This window comes from Ipomoea triloba, chromosome 5, assembly GCF_003576645.1.
Source record: "Ipomoea triloba cultivar NCNSP0323 chromosome 5, ASM357664v1".
Taxonomy (NCBI): domain Eukaryota; kingdom Viridiplantae; phylum Streptophyta; class Magnoliopsida; order Solanales; family Convolvulaceae; genus Ipomoea; species Ipomoea triloba.
Genome location: NC_044920.1, coordinates 26,843,160 through 26,861,489, shown reverse-complemented (window position 1 = coordinate 26,861,489; position 18,330 = coordinate 26,843,160). Strand labels below are relative to the sequence as shown.

General features: G+C 34.8%; 2 protein-coding genes across 3 annotated transcripts; both read left to right on the top strand.

Annotated features, from left to right (window-relative positions):
* Positions 1-2,669: 2,669 nt before the first annotated feature.
* LOC116018747 (protein EXPORTIN 1A-like) lies at positions 2,670-14,192 on the top strand. The gene is made up of 32 exons (XM_031258723.1): positions 2,670-2,983; positions 4,479-4,595; positions 5,140-5,232; positions 5,402-5,473; positions 5,595-5,702; positions 5,782-5,864; positions 6,417-6,555; positions 6,694-6,762; positions 6,852-6,929; positions 7,087-7,149; positions 7,235-7,279; positions 8,138-8,245; positions 8,318-8,416; positions 8,641-8,844; positions 9,074-9,133; positions 9,223-9,333; positions 9,531-9,628; positions 9,829-9,937; positions 10,124-10,189; positions 10,281-10,379; positions 10,475-10,555; positions 10,670-10,759; positions 11,268-11,353; positions 11,577-11,657; positions 11,730-11,912; positions 12,125-12,191; positions 12,402-12,512; positions 12,655-12,762; positions 12,840-12,977; positions 13,059-13,193; positions 13,265-13,369; positions 13,639-14,192. Exons 1-32 carry the CDS (start codon positions 2,885-2,887, stop codon positions 13,759-13,761), a joined length of 3,228 nt encoding a protein of 1,075 aa, XP_031114583.1. The 5' UTR covers positions 2,670-2,884; the 3' UTR covers positions 13,762-14,192.
* Positions 14,193-14,337: 145 nt separating this feature from the next.
* LOC116018748 (ADP-ribosylation factor 2-like) lies at positions 14,338-17,220 on the top strand. 2 transcript variants are annotated; one of them, XM_031258724.1, is made up of 8 exons: positions 14,338-14,573; positions 14,645-14,813; positions 15,185-15,275; positions 15,682-15,797; positions 15,972-16,031; positions 16,115-16,180; positions 16,521-16,721; positions 16,807-17,220. In XM_031258724.1, the coding sequence occupies exons 2-7, from the start codon at positions 14,757-14,759 to the stop codon at positions 16,686-16,688; spliced, it is 558 nt and encodes a 185-aa protein (XP_031114584.1). In that variant the 5' UTR covers positions 14,338-14,573; positions 14,645-14,756; the 3' UTR covers positions 16,689-16,721; positions 16,807-17,220. The 2 variants fall into 2 exon arrangements, with proteins under 2 accessions (XP_031114584.1, XP_031114585.1); XM_031258725.1 differs by having other exon boundaries at positions 16,795-17,220.
* The last annotated feature ends 1,110 nt before the right edge of the window (positions 17,221-18,330 follow it).

Here is an 18,330-nt window from a genome sequence, read left to right as displayed (position 1 = left end):
AAATCAAAATCCAAGACCAGTTATGAAATCTCAAACCTAATCAACTTTTCCCCCCAATGTGCCCTATGTCTAAAAGTGTCCCCGTAAGTCGTAGCAATGGCCAAATTAAAATATATATATATATATATATATATATATATATATATATATATATATATATATATATATATATATATATAAAGTTAATGTTTTTTCGTGAAATGACACATTTGCCCCCTCTCAAATGGCCATCTAACGGGGAATACAGACGGAGGACCAAAATTGTCCTCGTCAAAATAAGTGTGTCCACAAATTGTCTAATTTTTTTATGGAGGACTAAAATTGTCTTTGCCACCATAAGTCTAGGACCAAAAAAGGAATTGACTCATCTAATTTCATTATTCTCGATATGAATTGATTGTCTCTATTACAATAAAACATTACTATTTGTATAAATGGGGGCACTTTTGTATTCTTTCGCAGACAAATTAGCCATGGACAATCTTTGTCACTACCATCCAACTACCTTTGAACAATTTGCTCGCATTATCTTGGTGTCATATTTATCTTAGCCATGGACAATCTTTATCACTACCATCCAACTACCTTTGAACAATTTGCTCGCATTATCTTGGTGTCATATTTATCTTTTTTCTCCCGTTTGGACCTATAATCCCATCAATATAATGTGCTTCGCCTCATGGCCCACACCTTGATAGACAATATTTCACATTTTCTATGATTATCTCTATTTCAGGTTAACAGGTATTCGGAAAGTCCTCCTTAATAGCTACAAATTATTGGGTCAAATTCGCACACCATAAGTCGATACCCCCTACAATTGTATAGAACTGTAAGGTTAATAATTCATTTTTTTTAATGTATAAACAGCTTTTTTTTTTTTAACTTATTTTTAGTAAGAGTATATGAACGTGCAATTTAAAATAAATTTTAAATTAATCTTATTGTGAGAGTACTGAATGTCAAATGAAAAATCAATTATTTGTTTGCACAACGTTAATTTAACTTGCGATCATTTATATAGATCATACTTTTACTAACACAATTGCATTAGTCAAATAATAATCAATGATGATTATCAATATAAACAAATATCACTTTATTTAATAATCTTCGATAAACGAAATAACAATGATGACTTGTTTTTAATCACTGCATTGTACAATATATGCTCACATTTGTCATTTACACAGTTAAGTTGTTCAAAATGATGTTATCACCAATACTAATTGCATTTCAAGTTGTTAATAATATATGAAATATTTATTTCAAAAAAAATAATAATATATGAAATATTTGTATGTGAAAATGACACTATACCTATTGTTGGTATTGAAACGGAATTTTGAGAATGCGGTGATGTAACTTACATTATTTTGCAGTATTCGCTGTCACGATTCACCAACGTCAGGCATTGCCTCATCGTGATACGCCGCCCCCCACCCATCGCCGTTGCAGTTTCTTTGCTGGTCTGCTGAGGCCGTCCATCCGGTTCGAGGTAAGGGGTTGTCTCTTTTTTTTTTTTTTTTTTTTGTTGGCTAGTCAGTCGGTGGGTAAGGGGCTGTTTCATAGTGGGTTAGTGGTTAGTGCTTGATTTTGTACTGTACAATGCTTTGTGTTCTTGTGGTAATATATATTCTCCTGTGCTATCAAGAAAATGTGAACAAATTTATTAGGGGGTGTGCGTTAGGAATGTCAATTCAACCTGCTCCCGACGGGGAAAATCGATCCTCGTTCCGACGGGGGCGAGTTCGGGGAATGGGAGCAGGGGTGGGGAGAAATTCGTAATATTCGTCTGGGACGGGGATAGGGAGGGTATTCCCCGCCCCGATCCCGATTCCCCGATTCCCCGTATATTATTATATTATATATTATATACTTCGTATTATATATTCTATATATACAAAGTATATAAGAAATTAAAAGTTTAGAAGTTCATTTGTATTGTTATGTACTTATATTTGGACTTTGAACTTTGAATGAGTTTGAAACAATTTAAAGTGTTTGGGCATTTTATGATTATGTAGTTTTGTTTGAAAGTTTGAAACTTTGATATTTGTAGTAATTTTAGAGTTTGGATATTTTAATTTTATTAATCTATGTATGTTGAATTTGGACTTTCTTTAAGGATTCAATGGTTAGTTTTTTTTTTTTTTTTTTTTTTCATAATATTAGTTTTTTTTTAAATTGACATAATTCAAAAAATAATCCGCAGGGATGGGGAGGGATTTCGGGGACGGGGACGGGGACCCTATTCCCCGGCCCTGCCCCGCTGCCATCCCTAGCTGTGCGCATCTCCATGGATTATTCAATTTTAGGAGCGGTAGCCTATAGTATTTTTACTATAAAGAAGCGTGTATAGAATTCAATGGGATAGCTCAAGTGGCAAGTGGCCAAGTGAATTTGAGTTTAATTCCCACAAGTGATGATTCCCCTGGACGCTTCGAGCTAATGCGGTAGATCCGGACCATAAAAAAAAAAAAACAAAAAGATTTAGACGCGGGCCTAATTTTCCCCTATTCTCATTCGCCTTAGCCCTATGGAGCCAGCGGGACACACCGGTCCGGACCCGATTTTCAATTTATTTAGGTTTACTATTAAAAAAAAAAAAACGTCATTCGCTCGCTCTCTCTCTCTCTATATAAAAGAGGAGGGAAGGGCTATAACCAATTTCAAAGTTTCGTTCTCTCTCACTAAACTCTTCTGCTTCATTTTGAAGCTATCTTTCCTATCCTTTCTATAACTGCTTCTTCTACACCTCACTATTTATACTCGAGGAGTGGACTGTTCTTCCAACGACTGTATCGTCTTCCGTACGCTTTCTAGGGTTTGCTTGAAGTGGACCTTCGGTTCTCTAAAGGGTTTATCACTCTCTGATCCTCCCATGGCGGCGGAGAAGCTTAGGGATTTGAGTCAGCCAATCGACGTGGCCTTGCTTGACGCTACTGTTAATGCTTTCTATGGCACTGGATCTAAGGAGGAGGTGATTATCATACCGTCTCTGTATCTCATTCCCTCTCTTCGAGTTTTTTTCTGTACTTTTTCATTTATTGCATTTTTCAAATTTATTGGGTTTTACCTAGTACGCGGATATAATTTTGGCTAATTAATTGGATTTTGGTTCAATTGAATGAGTTTTTTTTTGTGTTGTCTGGATTTGTATGGTTTCGCGTTCAAATATGCTGAACTGGTGAAAGGAGGTTTAGTACTTGGTTTGATAAGTAATGATATTATTAGCAGAACCTCTAAGGAAGGGTATTGAAGAAGCATAAGGCATTCGGGATTTCTTATGCCTCTTTTATTTATTTATTTATTTTGGATGCAAATATACATTTCATTGCCTTAGTAACCGTTGTTTATGATCTAAATTCTGAGTATGAGATGTAGGTGCTGAGTTGAAGAAAGTCAAGAAACCATCCAAACATTCCAAACACCCCAAAAAAACTGCACCTAAAAACTCTGGGCTTTCCTATTTTAAACAGACAGCAATAAAGGAATATATCAAAATTTCCTTGTAAAAAGGAAAATAATAGAGGCTAGAAAATGTGAGGAGATTAGTGCACTCATGTGTTGGGATTAGAGGATCAAACAATTCTAAAAAAAATGACTTTATATATAGCAATAATTGAAATTCTATAATTTTATCCCAAAAAGTTTCACTGATACTCTGTTAAAATGGATATAATATATAATAATGCAGTAATAAATTATTACTTATTTTGTAAATGGCCCTGTGATATTTTTGGATTTTGCTATCAAGTTATGTGAGCCCTTAGGTTCTGACATCATTCACCAAGTCCTTATTTTCAAAGGTTTGTCTGCTGTCCTGAATTGTAACCCTACCAACTACGAAGTTAGCTGGATGTCATAATTTTGTGCAGCTTTCTGATGTTGCTAAATTACAACAAACTAGGTGCCTTAAGTTTGCTGAGCTTAACTGATTTGGGTGTTTTCAAGGGGGTGGGGAAGAAGGGAGGATCCTTTGAGGTGCCTTAATTAGCAAAGCAGCTTAAAAATTGAAATTAGAGTGAATGTTTGTGCTATTCAAGTCAATGAATGTGATTGTAGTGTTATATTTGCTAGCCTCATTTTCTCATCTTACTAGATAGGATTTTATTTTGTTATTTGATTTGGTTGTAAGCGTTGCTTCTATTATTATTATTATTTTTTATAACTATTAAATAATTTATGAAATATTTGTGTATAACACTTATTGTTGTTGGCCCAATATGATTTACCCCAACTTAGTGATGCTTATTCAATACATGAGTTTGTGTTTCCAAAGATTATATAATACCAAGATTGTCTGCCATCAAAACCTGCAGACATTGCACAAGATGAAAGGCTTGATTCATACTTTTAATTAATATGTTCTGCCGCTTTATGCACATTTGCTTTGATTTGCCCTCATATTAGTGTTTTTTTCCCCGATTGAACTATTTTGATTACTCTGCTTATATTGCTATGTTGTTTTGCAGAGGGCTGCTGCCGACCATATCTTGCGTGATTTACAAAATAACCCAGATATGTGGCTTCAAGTGGTTCGCATTCTATCTAGCACACAGAATCTGAACACCAAATTTTTTTCATTGCAGGTGTGTTTAAAGAGTATGTGAATATGAATAACATGTGCAATTTGGATGTAATTTTAAATTTTTTATAATTTGATTGCTGAAACTATGACACTGTAGTTTAGTAAGAATATATGCTCTATTAGCATGCCTATAACGTGTACATCGTACTTTTATATTTTGTTTCCAATGTACCTAAATAATATGTAGCTGAGAAGACCCAGTCTAACAAAGTGGCAAAAGAACTTTTGGTGAAGTATGTTTGTATTCTAGAGATTTAATTCATAATTTGAATGATCTCTTTGATGAATGCCCTTTCCATATGTTTTATCTTGGGTTTAAACATTACCATGATAATTAGTACGGAGTAGTATTTAATTTGATTGCATTGCTTCTCACATGCTTCTCTTGGGGATTCAAATGTTTCATTTCATAGTTTCTATTCTTAAGATGTATTGGTGAAATTGATGGTTGGAGCATGTAGTTTCTACTCTTTAAGAATGTGTTGGTGGAACTGATTGTTGGATCATTTGCATTTTGCTGTGCTGTGACTGCCTGACCCAAACAGGTTCTAGAAGGTGTCATCAAGTATAAATGGAATGCTTTGCCCACTGAGGAACGTGATGGGATGAAAAACTACATATCTGACCTCATTGTGAAGGTAAAATACATTTTTGTGATCAGATTTCTTTCTCTTCTTTTAACATAAAATTTGGCCACCCATCATTTCTTCTTCTTCTTCTTCTTCTTCTTCTTTTTTTTTTTTTTTTTTTTTTTCTTCCCCCTTTCTTTCCAAAGGTTTTAACTCTTATTTCCTTGTTCTATCACAGCTTTCTAGCGATGAAGCAACTCTTCGAAGGGAGAGGTTATACGTGAACAAATTAAATATTATATTGGTTCAGGTATTCTGTGCTAATTTCCCCTTGTAAATCTTATACAAATTTTGCTATACACATGCATCTGCAACAAGACTCTGGTAAATTGCGTGTTTATTTATTAAAGTAATTTTGTTCATAAGTATAGATCTTGAAACATGAATGGCCAGCCAGATGGAAAAACTTCATTCCTGATTTAGTTGCAGCAGCCAGGACGAGTGAAACCATTTGTGAAAATTGCATGGCTATATTGAAGGTAAAACTTCTCTTACTCATTCTGGAAAATATAAAAGCTAGTCTACATGATCACTGAGCTTTCTCTTTTGTTTAATTAGCTTCTCAGTGAGGAGGTATTTGATTTCTCAAGAGGTGAAATGACACAACTGAAGATCAAAGAACTTAAGCAATCACTAAACAGGTATTAAAATTTCTGAGAGCTAGTGGTATTTTGAATTGTTGAAAAGATTTATCTCTGACTAAAAGTTCTTTGTATGCCCCCCAGCCCCCCTCTAATACTTGATTAAATCATATTTTGATATATTGGGTTGTAACCTAGGTACATCTGATCTATATGATCCTAGAGGTGAGGTGACAATGTGACATCATGCTGCATAAAACCTTTCTCGAGTAAAATCTAAAAAGTAATTTCACAGTTTGGAAATGTTCCTAGTTTATTCTGCTGGTATTTATTCTATATGATCATGGGAGAGAGGTTTTACTGCACCTATAAAATCTCCTTATTGAGTATGATCCAAAAAGATTTGGCAGCTTAGGAATGTTGCTGTTTTATTATTGAAGTGCCTAAAATCTTTCTTAGTTTCAGTACTTCAAGTTATCCTTTTAGTGATAGTAGTTAATGGGCCTTTGATTTATATTTGCTTGCTCATTTGCTAGATTTTATTTGTTGTATTTATTTCTATTATATTAATTTCAGAAATATCACTAAAAGGCTTTCTTTCTTTGTCAACAGTGAGTTTCAACTCATTCATGAGCTATGCTTATATGTGCTATCAGCATCTCAAAGAACTGAGCTTATCAGGGCTACTCTTGCCACTTTACATGCTTTTCTCTCATGGATTCCTTTGGGTTACATTTTTGAATCTCCATTGGTATGCCATTCTTGTGATTTAATTATTATTTTTGTTTGTCTTGTGGAATAGAATTAAACATTGCGTCATTTTGGATTTAAAAAAAAAAATATTTGATGCAAATTGATTTGTAGACTGATTTTTCCATTGACTTTACAGCTGGAAACACTGCTTAAATTTTTTCCTCTCCCTGCATATCGCAATCTTACTCTTCAGTGCTTGACGGAGGTATCTCATGTCATATAAGTGTTTTGACTTTTGATTTCATCCTAAACTTCTCTGATCATTTATTATGTAAACTGCTGATATAACAACAGGTTGCTGCCCTCAATTTTGGAGATTTTTACAATGCGCAATATGTGAAGATGTACACTATATTCATGGCTCAACTGCAGGTTAATGAATATAGTGTTTTATTGCTAGATTGAACCTGATTAGTATATTTCCATTAATCATTGGATCAGGCAAAGCATTTTGCATGTAGTAGCTGTACATAATCTGTCTGGTTATTTCGTTTACTGATAACTACTATAACCTTTGTTGTCCCTTTAGAACATTCTTCCACCCAATACAAATATTCCTGAGGCTTATGCACATGGCAACAATGACGAGCAGGTTATTGTTAGATTTGTGGCATGGTTTGGTTCTTAACTTATAATATTAACATATTGACTGACAACTCTATTTTGTCCTTTTTCAGGCATTTATTCAAAATTTGGCATTGTTTTTCACCTCATTCTTTAAGGCAAGTGTTTTTTCCCCTTGGCAGAGAGTTTGAAGCTAAACCTCTTCCTATTATTGGAACTTGTACCTCCATCTGAAAAGAACTCTGCCTAAAAATTGAAACATAACCAGTGCAAGAAAACAGGAAACAAGAAAGGAAATAAAAGAACTACGATGCAAATTGAACCATAAATTTTAACACCTGTTTGTTTTATTTACTTTGTCCCTAAAAAATTTATATCCTTGCCTCTGTCTTGTCTGGTGAAGAAGTTCTCTTTAAGTTTCTTTTTGATGTTCCAAGTCTTAAAACTTTTTTGTTGGAGGGAGCTTAAGGTTTACTATCTAATTGAATGTCAGTCTGCATCCTGGAGTCTGGTATTTGGGGAATATGATTTATGGAAAATACAAATTGTCTGTTCTTCAATTTTAACTACCTGGACTATTAGAAAAGAACTGTCTAAAAATTGAAACATAACCAGTGCAAGGAAACAGGAAACAAGAAACGAAATAAAAGAACTACGATGCAAATTGAACCATAATTTTTAACACCTGTTTGTTTTATTTATTTTGTCCCTAAAAATTTTATATCCTTGCCTCTGTCTTGTCTGGTGAAGAAGTTCTCTTTAAGTTTCTTTTTGATGTTCCAAGTCTTGAAACTTTTTTGTTGGAGGGATCTTAAGGTTTACTAGCTTATTGAATGTCAGTCTGCATCCTGGAGTCTGGTATTTGGGGAATATGATTTATGGAAAATACAAATTGTCAGTTCTTCAATTTTAACTACCTGGTCTATAAGAAAAGTTTCCTTTACAGAAATTTGGTTGGGATCTCTACTGATATTGACTTCCCCCCCCCCCCCTTTCTCTCTCTCTCTCTCTCTCAGTCTCATATACGTGTGCTCGAGACTTCACAGGAGACTGTAAATGCACTCTTAATGGGTCTTGAATATCTTATTAATATATCGTACGTGGATGACACTGAAGTGTTCAAGGTATGGCCTCCGATATTATCTTTGAATTCTATTCATCTCATCTCTCTCATTGCTAGTGTTTGGTTTTAATAGGTCTGCCTGGACTATTGGAATTCTTTGGTTCTGGAACTGTATGAAGCCCATCATAATGCAGATAATCCTGCAATGACTGCAAGTCTGATGGGACTACAGGTATTTAGCAAGTTGGCTCTGTGCATGAATTTGGGATGGGTCTCGGTTTTAGTTAATGTCTTGATGCCTTCAACTATATAATTAAGTACTCTGTAATATTTTGCTTTACCTCGTGCAAGATCTGTGTAATATGTGAACTTCCAGTGATCATCATAAAATAGGAAAGGGTAAAATCTTAGTGAACTCTTTTCTTTAAGGCAGACCTTTTATTTTTGAATCTGCAGGTACCAATGCTTCCTGGTATGGTTGATGGCCTGGCTGCACAACTTATGCAGAGGCGACAACTTTTTGCTGGTCCAATGTCTAAGTTGAGGCTTCTAATGATATGTCGCATGGCAAAGCCTGAAGAGGTCCTTATTGTAGAAGATGAAAATGGCAATATTGTTCGCGAGACCATGAAGGATAACGATGTTCTTGTACAATATAAGGTCTTTGGAATAATAATGTTCTGCTCCCTCTGCATTTTGGGTTTCATTTCTTAAAAATATTTGCCTAGGGTTTTTTATTCAACTTTCTTATGCTTCACAAGGCATCATTACTTGAAATATGTTGTTCCTATCTTTAATAGAATAATTTGGTTCTATTTTGTTTTGAAAAAATGTGGTTGTTTCTTACATATTATATTGGTTACTAATGTCTTTAATTTGAAAATTACAGATCATGAGGGAAACATTGATTTACCTTTCACATCTTGATCATGAAGATACTGAAAAACAGGTTTTGTTATACTGCTCAATTGATTGAACTTTGTGTAGTCGTGTAGATTAGTCCTTCCTTAATATATATGATCGGTTCTGTTGCTGCAGATGTTGAAGAAGCTAAGCAAACAACTGGATGGTGAGGACTGGTCATGGAACAATCTCAATACATTGTGCTGGGCAATTGGATCCATATCTGGATCAATGGTGGAGGAGCAGGTAAATTTTGTAATTTTTTGGTACATGTGCACTGACTGATCTATTTCTGCTTTTTGATGCCATGATATCCTTTGATTTCTCATCACTGTTTTTGGAAGATTGCTTCTTGATGATTCCCTTGTAATTAATGATTTGTCCAGAAGGCTTACTGTTGTAATGAATTTTACACATGTTTTTGATTGCTTTCAATTTTCCAGGAAAACAGATTTCTTGTTATGGTCATACGAGATTTGCTAAATCTGTGTGAGATTACCAAAGGGAAAGACAACAAAGCAGTCATTGCGAGTAATATAATGTATGAATATATCAGTTTAAGAGGCTCTCTCCACTACAATTATTTTACTCAATTACAATAGTTTGTATTTCTGTTGTTAATTTCTTGCACAACAATTTATGCCTGCAATTGGTGATTAAAGATGTGTTAGGATGGTTATTTGTAATTTAAAAATTTTTGCTTGTTTATGTTTGCTTTGCAACTTAAATTTTAACCTGCAGGTATGTGGTTGGTCAATATCCACGGTTTTTGAGGGCTCATTGGAAGTTCTTGAAGACTGTTGTGAACAAGCTGTTTGAATTCATGCACGAAAGTCATCCTGGGGTTCAGGTCTTTTTCACATTCAATATAGTTCTACTCTATCTCCCTTTCCAATGTCATTTTCTTTCTTCCCTGCATTTTTTGGGTTTGTATATGTAGGTGAATGGGGACTTATGGCATGTATAGTTTCATTTTATATTTCTTTACTTGCCTTACGGCAATTTAATGGATCTTTACTTGTGTCTTATTCTGTAGGATATGGCCTGTGATACTTTTCTGAAGATTGTTCAAAAATGCAAACGTAAATTTGTCACTGTTCAGGCAAGTTTGGTGTTTACTTCAATTTGTTGTAGAATATGTTTACATAACAGTGAAACTGGTTTTGATAAGCCGCTTCTGTAATTGCTTTCAGCTTGGAGAGAATGAACCATTTGTATCAGAACTCTTAACGAGCCTCCCAACAACTATTGTTGATTTAGAGCCACACCAGATTCATTCATTTTATGAATCTGTAAGAATGCGATTTCTAAATTTATGATCCACCCCTTTTCCTCTAAGATGAAGTTATTTGTTCTAAATGTGCTTATTGTTGCTGCAACGTCTTAGGTTGGGCATATGATCCAAGCTGAATCTGATATTCAAAAGAGGGATGAATATTTGCAGAGGTTGATGGAGCTTCCTAATCAGGCATGAACCTATCCTGACGTGTTTCAGAAAGCTTGACTTTTATATCATTTGGTGTATATGCAATTCTTAAGAGGTCATTATGAGTTTATGCTTACAAACAAATTTCTTGTGCAGAAATGGGCTGAGATTATAGGACAGGCACGGCAAAGTGTAGATTTTTTGAAAGATCAAGATGTTATTAGGGCTGTACTTAATATATTACAGGTACTACTTTAACGTATCTTTTCATCTATTTCAATTTGTGGTGTTTAATGACTGCATTTCTCTTGTATTACTCTGATTAGTTCTGTTGTGGATGGTGTATCTTTTGATTAGAAGTCAGTTGTTTTTCTTGTGAATTACTCTCCGTGTGCACGTTGCTTGTATTTCCTTAACTAATTTTGCCTATGAATATTTTGATATTCATTTTTGTTAATAGTTTTTAGGTTGTCAATTGTCATATGAGGGGGATTTTGGTTAATGAAGATGCCATCCGATTCATATACTAGCCATTGACTTCTGTATTGTACATTTGAGTTACCTATGCATGTCCGCATACAAGTATCCATATATTTAAAAATGTCGTCAATTCCTTCTACTGTTGCATTATGGTGATTGCTCATTCTTTAGGTCTAAATTTTAATATCATTCTTTTCAACTTCTGCTAGAGTATACCTGCTATAATATTAAGTCCAATATAAAAGAGGGGTTACTTTTAATGATTTGCTTGTAGACAAATACTAGTGCTGCCAGCTCGCTTGGAACATTCTTCTTGCCACAGATTACTCTAATCTTTTTGGACATGCTTAATGTGTACAGGTACAAAATCAAAGTGCATTACTGCCTATTTGTTTTACTTTTTAATTTTTAATTAATACCCATTTATAAATACACAAACTATTTGTAGATTGTATGCATATGCATCTTGCTAATAGACTATGAATTATATTCCCCTCCCTTTTCAGTCCCAAAATAATTGAAACTAGTGCTCTTTTTTAAGTAACTAATGGTGATTTGCTGAAACTGTGAATTCTTGCAACAGAATGTATAGTGAGCTTATCTCAGTGAGTATTGCACAAGGAGGGCCGTTTGCCTCTCGGACATCCGTTGTTAAACTTTTACGGTAGGTTCTGTTATTTAGAACTTCAGTTCTTGTCTTAAATACATATTCTTACTTTTTTATGTTTACTTCCAGTTCCGTGAAGAGGGAAACTTTAAAGCTTATTGATACCTTCTTGGATAAGGCCGAAGGTCAACCACATATTGGAAAGCAATTTGTACCCCCAATGATGGACCCAGTTCTGGGTGATTATGCTCGAAATGTTCCTGATGCCAGAGAATCTGAAGTTCTCTCTCTTTTTGCCACTATTATAAACAAGTAAGCTACTTGACACCTCCCCTCCTCCTTCCCCAATAAAGAGATGGTAATGACGATCTATGGTTTTATCTGCTTTGGAGCAGCGATATCATGATTTCCATCTCCCTTCAGTGAAGCATTCTGAATTTGTAAATAGAGTTCAATTTTCAAGATCTGTATTGTGCTATATTTATGTAAAATTTATTTTTGTGTCTGACATTTACCTTCCACAGGTACAAGGGTGCAATGCTAGATGATGTTCCTCGCATATTTGAAGCTGTTTTCCAGTGTACTTTAGAGGTTAATAGGATTCTTATATCAAATTATGTTTCACACAACTTGGGGTGTGGAATAGAGAGGTTTTTTTTTTTCTTTTTTTTTTTTTTTGAGGGGTGGGGGTGAGAGGGTTGTTGCACTGGTGTTGCGCTCACACTACAAAATGATATCCAGTCAAAATAAGATATGCCTGAATGCTGTATACTAATCTTTTTTACCTTTGTCGTGTATCAGATGATTACAAAGAATTTTGAGGACTATCCAGAACATCGGCTCAAGTTCTTTTCGTTACTTCGTGCAATTGCTACTCATTGTTTTCCTGCTTTGATTCGGCTGTCAACTGAGGTTTGTTTCTCCACTAACACCTGTAGATGGACCATGTGGGTCATCTTCTTAGTTCTTGTCATACTTCACCCGCTGCATAATGCCATAATCCAGAATTTTGAATATTATGTTTTACTGTTATACTCTTTCTGATTTGAATCAGCAAGTGAAGCTTGTGATGGATTCCATCATTTGGGCTTTTCGGCACACCGAAAGAAATATTGCCGAAACTGGACTTCTCCTCTTGCTGGAGATGCTCAAGAACTTTCAAGTAAGTCCGGTTTCTTTGTCTTTTCTTGTGTTAATAAGGTTTGTAGTGTGGACTAACTATTTGTAATTATCTGACAGGCATCAGAATTCTGTAACCAGTTCTACCGGACTTACTTTTTGACCATTGAACAAGAAATTTTTGCTGTTCTGACAGATACCTTTCATAAACCTGGCTTTAAGTTACATGTGTTGGTGTTGCAGCATTTATTTTGCCTGGTATGGAACTTCTTGGCATTTAAATACAAATGGTTATTTTTTATGCAAACATGTATAATTTTTGTCATGAATTCTCTTCAGGTAGAGTCAGGTCCATTGACTGAGCCGCTATGGGATGCAACTGTTCCTTATGCTTATCCCAATAATGCGATGTTTGTACGTGAGTTCACCATTAAACTTCTGAGTTCATCTTTCCCCAACATGACTGCATCAGAGGTATAGAATTTCTTAATTTTTGTATTTCCATGTTGATATTCCTGGGCATTACTCATTCAGAAATTGTATAGGTCACCCAATTTGTTAGTGGACTCTTTGAATCAACAAATGACCCTTCAGTATTCAAGAATCACATTCGTGACTTTATTGCTCAATCAAAGGAATTCTCAGCCCAGGTTTGGACCCTTTTGCTCTTTTAGCTTATTTTCATTTTATACTTTGGATATTGGAGAAGAGGGTATTGCTTTTGGATTAAACCAGTTAGCCAGGTAGTTGTTCCATTATGGTCTAGATTAACTGAATGCAATTTTCTAGTTTTTGGATTTTACTTTTCACTCAAACCCTATTTATTGGAACTAGGATAGCTTGTTCTGGTGTTCAGTTTCCAAGTTGCTCGTTTACTGCAGTGTTTTATCCCATTTTTGTTGTCTCCTCCCTCTTGCAGGACAACAAGGACCTTTATGCCGAAGAAGCTGCTGCTCAGAGAGAAAGGGATCGACAACGGATGCTTTCAATTCCAGGGCTAATTGCACCCAACGAGATACAAGATGAGATGGTGGATTTATAAAACAGGAAGTGTTTGCTCCTTAGACTAATTTCATTTGTCTTATAGTCCTCAAGTGTTCTGGTTGCCTCGAGATGATTATTGTGTCACAACCGGAGGATCGTGTATTTTTTGCTCAGTTTTTCACGTTCTTGCTTTGTTGCTGTGATTCACGGATCTCCAATCTCCTGGCTCAACTTGGCCACCGAAGGAAGAGGATTAGCTGGCTAATGTAGATTACTTAGATTCTAATCTAGTGAATACAACATGCTATTGTATCCGGCTCCTGGTTTTAGTGGTATTGTAATTCTGAGGTTTGGGACGGATGGTTGAAATGACCTTTACAGAAACCCCAGTGGTTGAGACAGGAGAGTATTGTATACAAAAATTGTCGGGTTGTGCAGCCATCATTTTTGTTTATTTGTAGAGCAGCTTATATATATATATTTTTGAATTGGGCTTTGGTGCTTGAGTTCAATTTCTTTATCTCTTTTCCGAAATCTTCTTTCTCACTTTTTGGTTTGTTGCAAAAAGACTAAAAGTAACATTAGAAGGTTAATTGTTGTGCGTCTGAATGGCTCGATCGTAGCCTCGTTACATCACTTCTCTGTACAAATTTCATATTAAATTCAATTCACCAATTAGATTTTATTCAATTTCATACGGAAGTACGGAATGGTCGCGAGATTTGAACTGAAAAATGAAAGCCGCCACGGCGGCTCCAGATGAGAACGTTGAAAGGAAATGGAAAATAAAGAAAGATCAAAGACGCAGACTCGTTTAGAAACAGAAAATAAAGAAAGACGCAACCCTTTCTCTCCCTAAAGAAAGCCTATGTACGTACTCTGCTCTCTGTCTCTCTCTCTCACTTCTGAATCGTACTCATATACTCTGTTCTTTGATTCAGATCATCTACTCCAGTAATAGCTGAGCTTCTCTTTCTTCGATCGCCGACTCCTCTCTGCAATTCCATTTGATTCGCAACGTAGACGGAGGTATAGAGAGACAGACATAGACTTATGGGGCAAGCCTTCCGCAAACTCTTCGATACCTTCTTCGGCAACAGTGAGATGAGGGTATGTAAAACCATACTCATAAGCTCCTCTGATTATTAGTTCGTTTGCATCTTCATTAGCTCCCGTTTAATATTACTGTTTATCTCTCCCGTAGTTGTTTATTAGCAGGTATCTATATCACTGTGTGCTGTATTGACTCATTGGTAATTTATTTAATTGCTTGCTTGTTACTGTTCCTAATTTAAGCCATCGTTTGCATTTACCATAAGTGGTAGTAAGTTTTTGTGTCAGCATTTGATTCACTGATTGTACATTATAAGATTGTTTAGTATTTGTGCGGCAGCTGTGAAGAGAGAGCACTGTAGCTGTCTTTCTCATAGGTTCCTAGTTGCCTTCTCCATTGCGAGTTTCTGATTATTTTGCTTCTACAGGTCGTGATGCTTGGGCTCGATGCAGCTGGCAAAACTACTATATTGTATAAACTACACATAGGGGAAGTTCTATCAACAGTTCCCACCATTGGTAAGTTTATATACGAAATATAGGTTTTGTAAAAGGGAAAGAGGGAATCATGTTGCTAGGAATTAGGTTGGTCATTTTAGATTGTATTAGTGCCAACTTTGCAGTTCTATAAAAATTCTACTCCGTATTTACTATGTTCTTTCTGTCTTCTGTCTTCTGTCTTCTCTTGTGTTATTTTTATCAATTTTGGTCCTAAATTTGATCTGTCCTGGCATACTTTCAAAATGAAGTGTCAAAATTTAAAAAATTTATGAGAACTGTTGTGTTTAAGATTTGGGAAGACCTCCCATTTTGGTTGCAAGCATAAATAAATTATTGGATGATTGCTGTGATGGTATTGTGTCTTACTAAGTAGGTATGTGTACAGACCACAGCTATTTGACAATTATATTCTGCTGACACACAGGTTTCAATGTGGAAAAGGTGCAGTATAAGAATGTTATTTTCACTGTGTGGGATGTTGGTGGTCAAGAGAAACTAAGGCCCCTCTGGAGGCATTACTTTACCAATTCCGATGGACTGGTAACTTTTTCAATGTTGTCAGACATCATTGGACTATTTTATTTCTGCTTTTCTGCTTCAATTCTGATTATGCATTTTTCTGTTGAATATCAGTTGGTATTTCTTCATATTTTTATGCATTAAATGTCTCAAAGATTTATTTATTTATTTATTTTTTGTTTCTAACTAATGTAGATATATGTTGTTGACTCTTTGGATCGAGAGAGAATCGGGAAGGCAAAAGAAGAGTTTCAGGTTGTATCTTTGATAATGTTATTACTCATATCTTACTGATCCAAGTTCTTACCCTTTCATCTGTGCTGCTGTAATTTTTGCAGACCATCATCAGAGATCCTTTCATGCTTAATGCAGTTATCTTGGTTTTCGCTAACAAACAGGACTTGGTAAGTCATGTGATACACACACAGGTTCAAAGTCATTTGTAATGGTAACTATATACATATGTATATGCATACAAGTGCTCAAGAAGGCCAAGCCTTGGGTTTTTGTCTGTTCACTCTTTCATGCAGTTAAGTTAGTTTTTTCATCTCTGTAGTCCAGGTAAATGGTTATTCCCGGACTCTTCAAAGTGGGTGGTTTATCTATTGATTTTCCATGTGTGTAATTAGCAGCTGCCTTTGAAGTGAAAGCTAGTCATTAATCTGTAAAATTGAACAGATGGGTAATTTGCCGGGCATCGCTGTGTTTAGTCAGTCTTTGATTATATCCTTCTGATTTGTCCAGAAAGGAGCAATGACACCTATGGAAGTTTGTGAAGGCCTTGGCCTCTATGATCTGAGAAATAGAAAATGGCATATACAAGGGACATGTGCTCTTAAAGGTGATGGGCTATACGAGGGATTAGACTGGTTAGCAAGTACTCTGAAGGAGCAGAAAGCTGGATTCTCTTGAGTAGGCACTTTTTCTACCTTTTTGATTAATCAGGTAAACACTTGGTAGCTGCACTTGTCAATTTCTCTTGGCTTCCATTCCTCATAATTCTTTTACAACCTTGAAGCCTTTCGTACAGGTTTTCTTGACTATTCAATTTGGGCGACGAATGCTGAGGACCCTACAATCTCGCATCCTATGGGTTATGAAAGAAGTTCTCGTTCTTGCTGGAGGCTATACAAAAACTCTAATTCAGTGCATTATATTCAACACCTTTTTCTAGCCTTAGCTTGCATGTATCTTTGCATCTGTTAAGACAAACACTTGTGTGTGTGTGTGTATATTTTTGTATAAAGTGGGCGATTAGGTATGGTTTTCAGCACTCCAAACGCATATGGTGCTGTTAGATGGCTTCGAGCTCTATCTTCTGGATGAACATTTGAAGTAGTGCTGAGCTGCTAAACATCACTTCCTCTTCTTGTTATTTTGATTTGTTGAATGATAGGTCTTCTCCAAATTATAATTGATCCAACATATTTGCTTGTGGAGTTAAGTACTCGAGTGAGTCGAAGATGAATTTCGTTTTTAAAGGTCACAAATTTGATTATTGTCAATACCTTATCGGTTGAACCTATCGCACAATTTTTTGATTGGTTTATACGAGAGTAGAATTTATCTTATATACACTCTCGAATATCCAAAAAAATATCTTGCCATTGAAAAGAAAACTAATAGAAAGTGGTGCCATTTATTAGCAAAATCAATTCAGAATTTGATTTGGTTAATGTGTTAAGTAAATTTATTTTACTTTCGCCATCAGTTTTAAATTTTCATTATTAATTACTTCAATTTGAAAATGTAATTTTTACAACAAAAAAAAAATCACCAAAAATATAAAACTTTACTAATATTAGATTTACAATTCATTTTGTTTGGGAAAACTCTTTATTTAGCCTACTATATTTGAGTCAATTACTTCTTATGAGAATTGAATTTATATTAATTTGGTCAATTAACACATTAATAAAAATTCATTTTAGTTCATTTAAAACTTAAGAGTGAGCATTTTAGTTAGATTACTAAAGAAAATTGAAATTTTTAAAATTTTCTTAAGAAATGAAAATAAGAAATGCGTGTAAGCAATATAATTAACAGAATATAGTTATGCTACAAAATTATTACTCATTCTAGAATATTTTATGTGTCATGTACTCATGTTTACTATTCATAATCATTAGCCATACTAACTATTTGTTCTTTAATTGTTTTCTTTAATATTTCTTACTTATTTTCAAATTTAATTTTTTAAATTTAATAGTATTTTTAAATATGTAAATTTGTATACCATTATTAAACATAATATTATTAAAAATAATTACACTATTGTTAATTGAATCGCACACATATAAGATAAAAAGAATATATTTCGATCCATATGAACGTAGTATTTACAAAAGTGAATCTGCTTTTAGCCTTTTACTTCAACTTTTCCTCCCTCGATCCAGAAAAATCCCGACCATTGAAATCCCACGTACCCTCTTACCAGCCACACATTATGTATTGCGTTAATGTGTTGAGTGTATCGGTGTATCCTGTATTTTTTTTTTTTATATCTTTTATATATATATATATATATATATATTTATCTTAGATATAAAAAGTG

Coding starts and splice junctions, on each gene's coding strand:
- LOC116018747 (XM_031258723.1), top strand. CDS start 2,885: ATGGCGGCGGAGAAGCTTAGGGATTTGAGTCAGCCAATCGACGTGGCC. Junction 4,596..5,139: donor CCAAATTTTTTTCATTGCAG/GTGTGTTTAAAG, acceptor TGACCCAAACAG/GTTCTAGAAGGTGTCATCAA. Junction 11,658..11,729: donor TCCGTTGTTAAACTTTTACG/GTAGGTTCTGTT, acceptor GTTTACTTCCAG/TTCCGTGAAGAGGGAAACTT.
- LOC116018748 (XM_031258724.1), top strand. CDS start 14,757: ATGGGGCAAGCCTTCCGCAAACTCTTCGATACCTTCTTCGGCAACAGT. Junction 14,814..15,184: donor TCGGCAACAGTGAGATGAGG/GTATGTAAAACC, acceptor TTGCTTCTACAG/GTCGTGATGCTTGGGCTCGA. Junction 16,032..16,114: donor AGGCAAAAGAAGAGTTTCAG/GTTGTATCTTTG, acceptor TAATTTTTGCAG/ACCATCATCAGAGATCCTTT.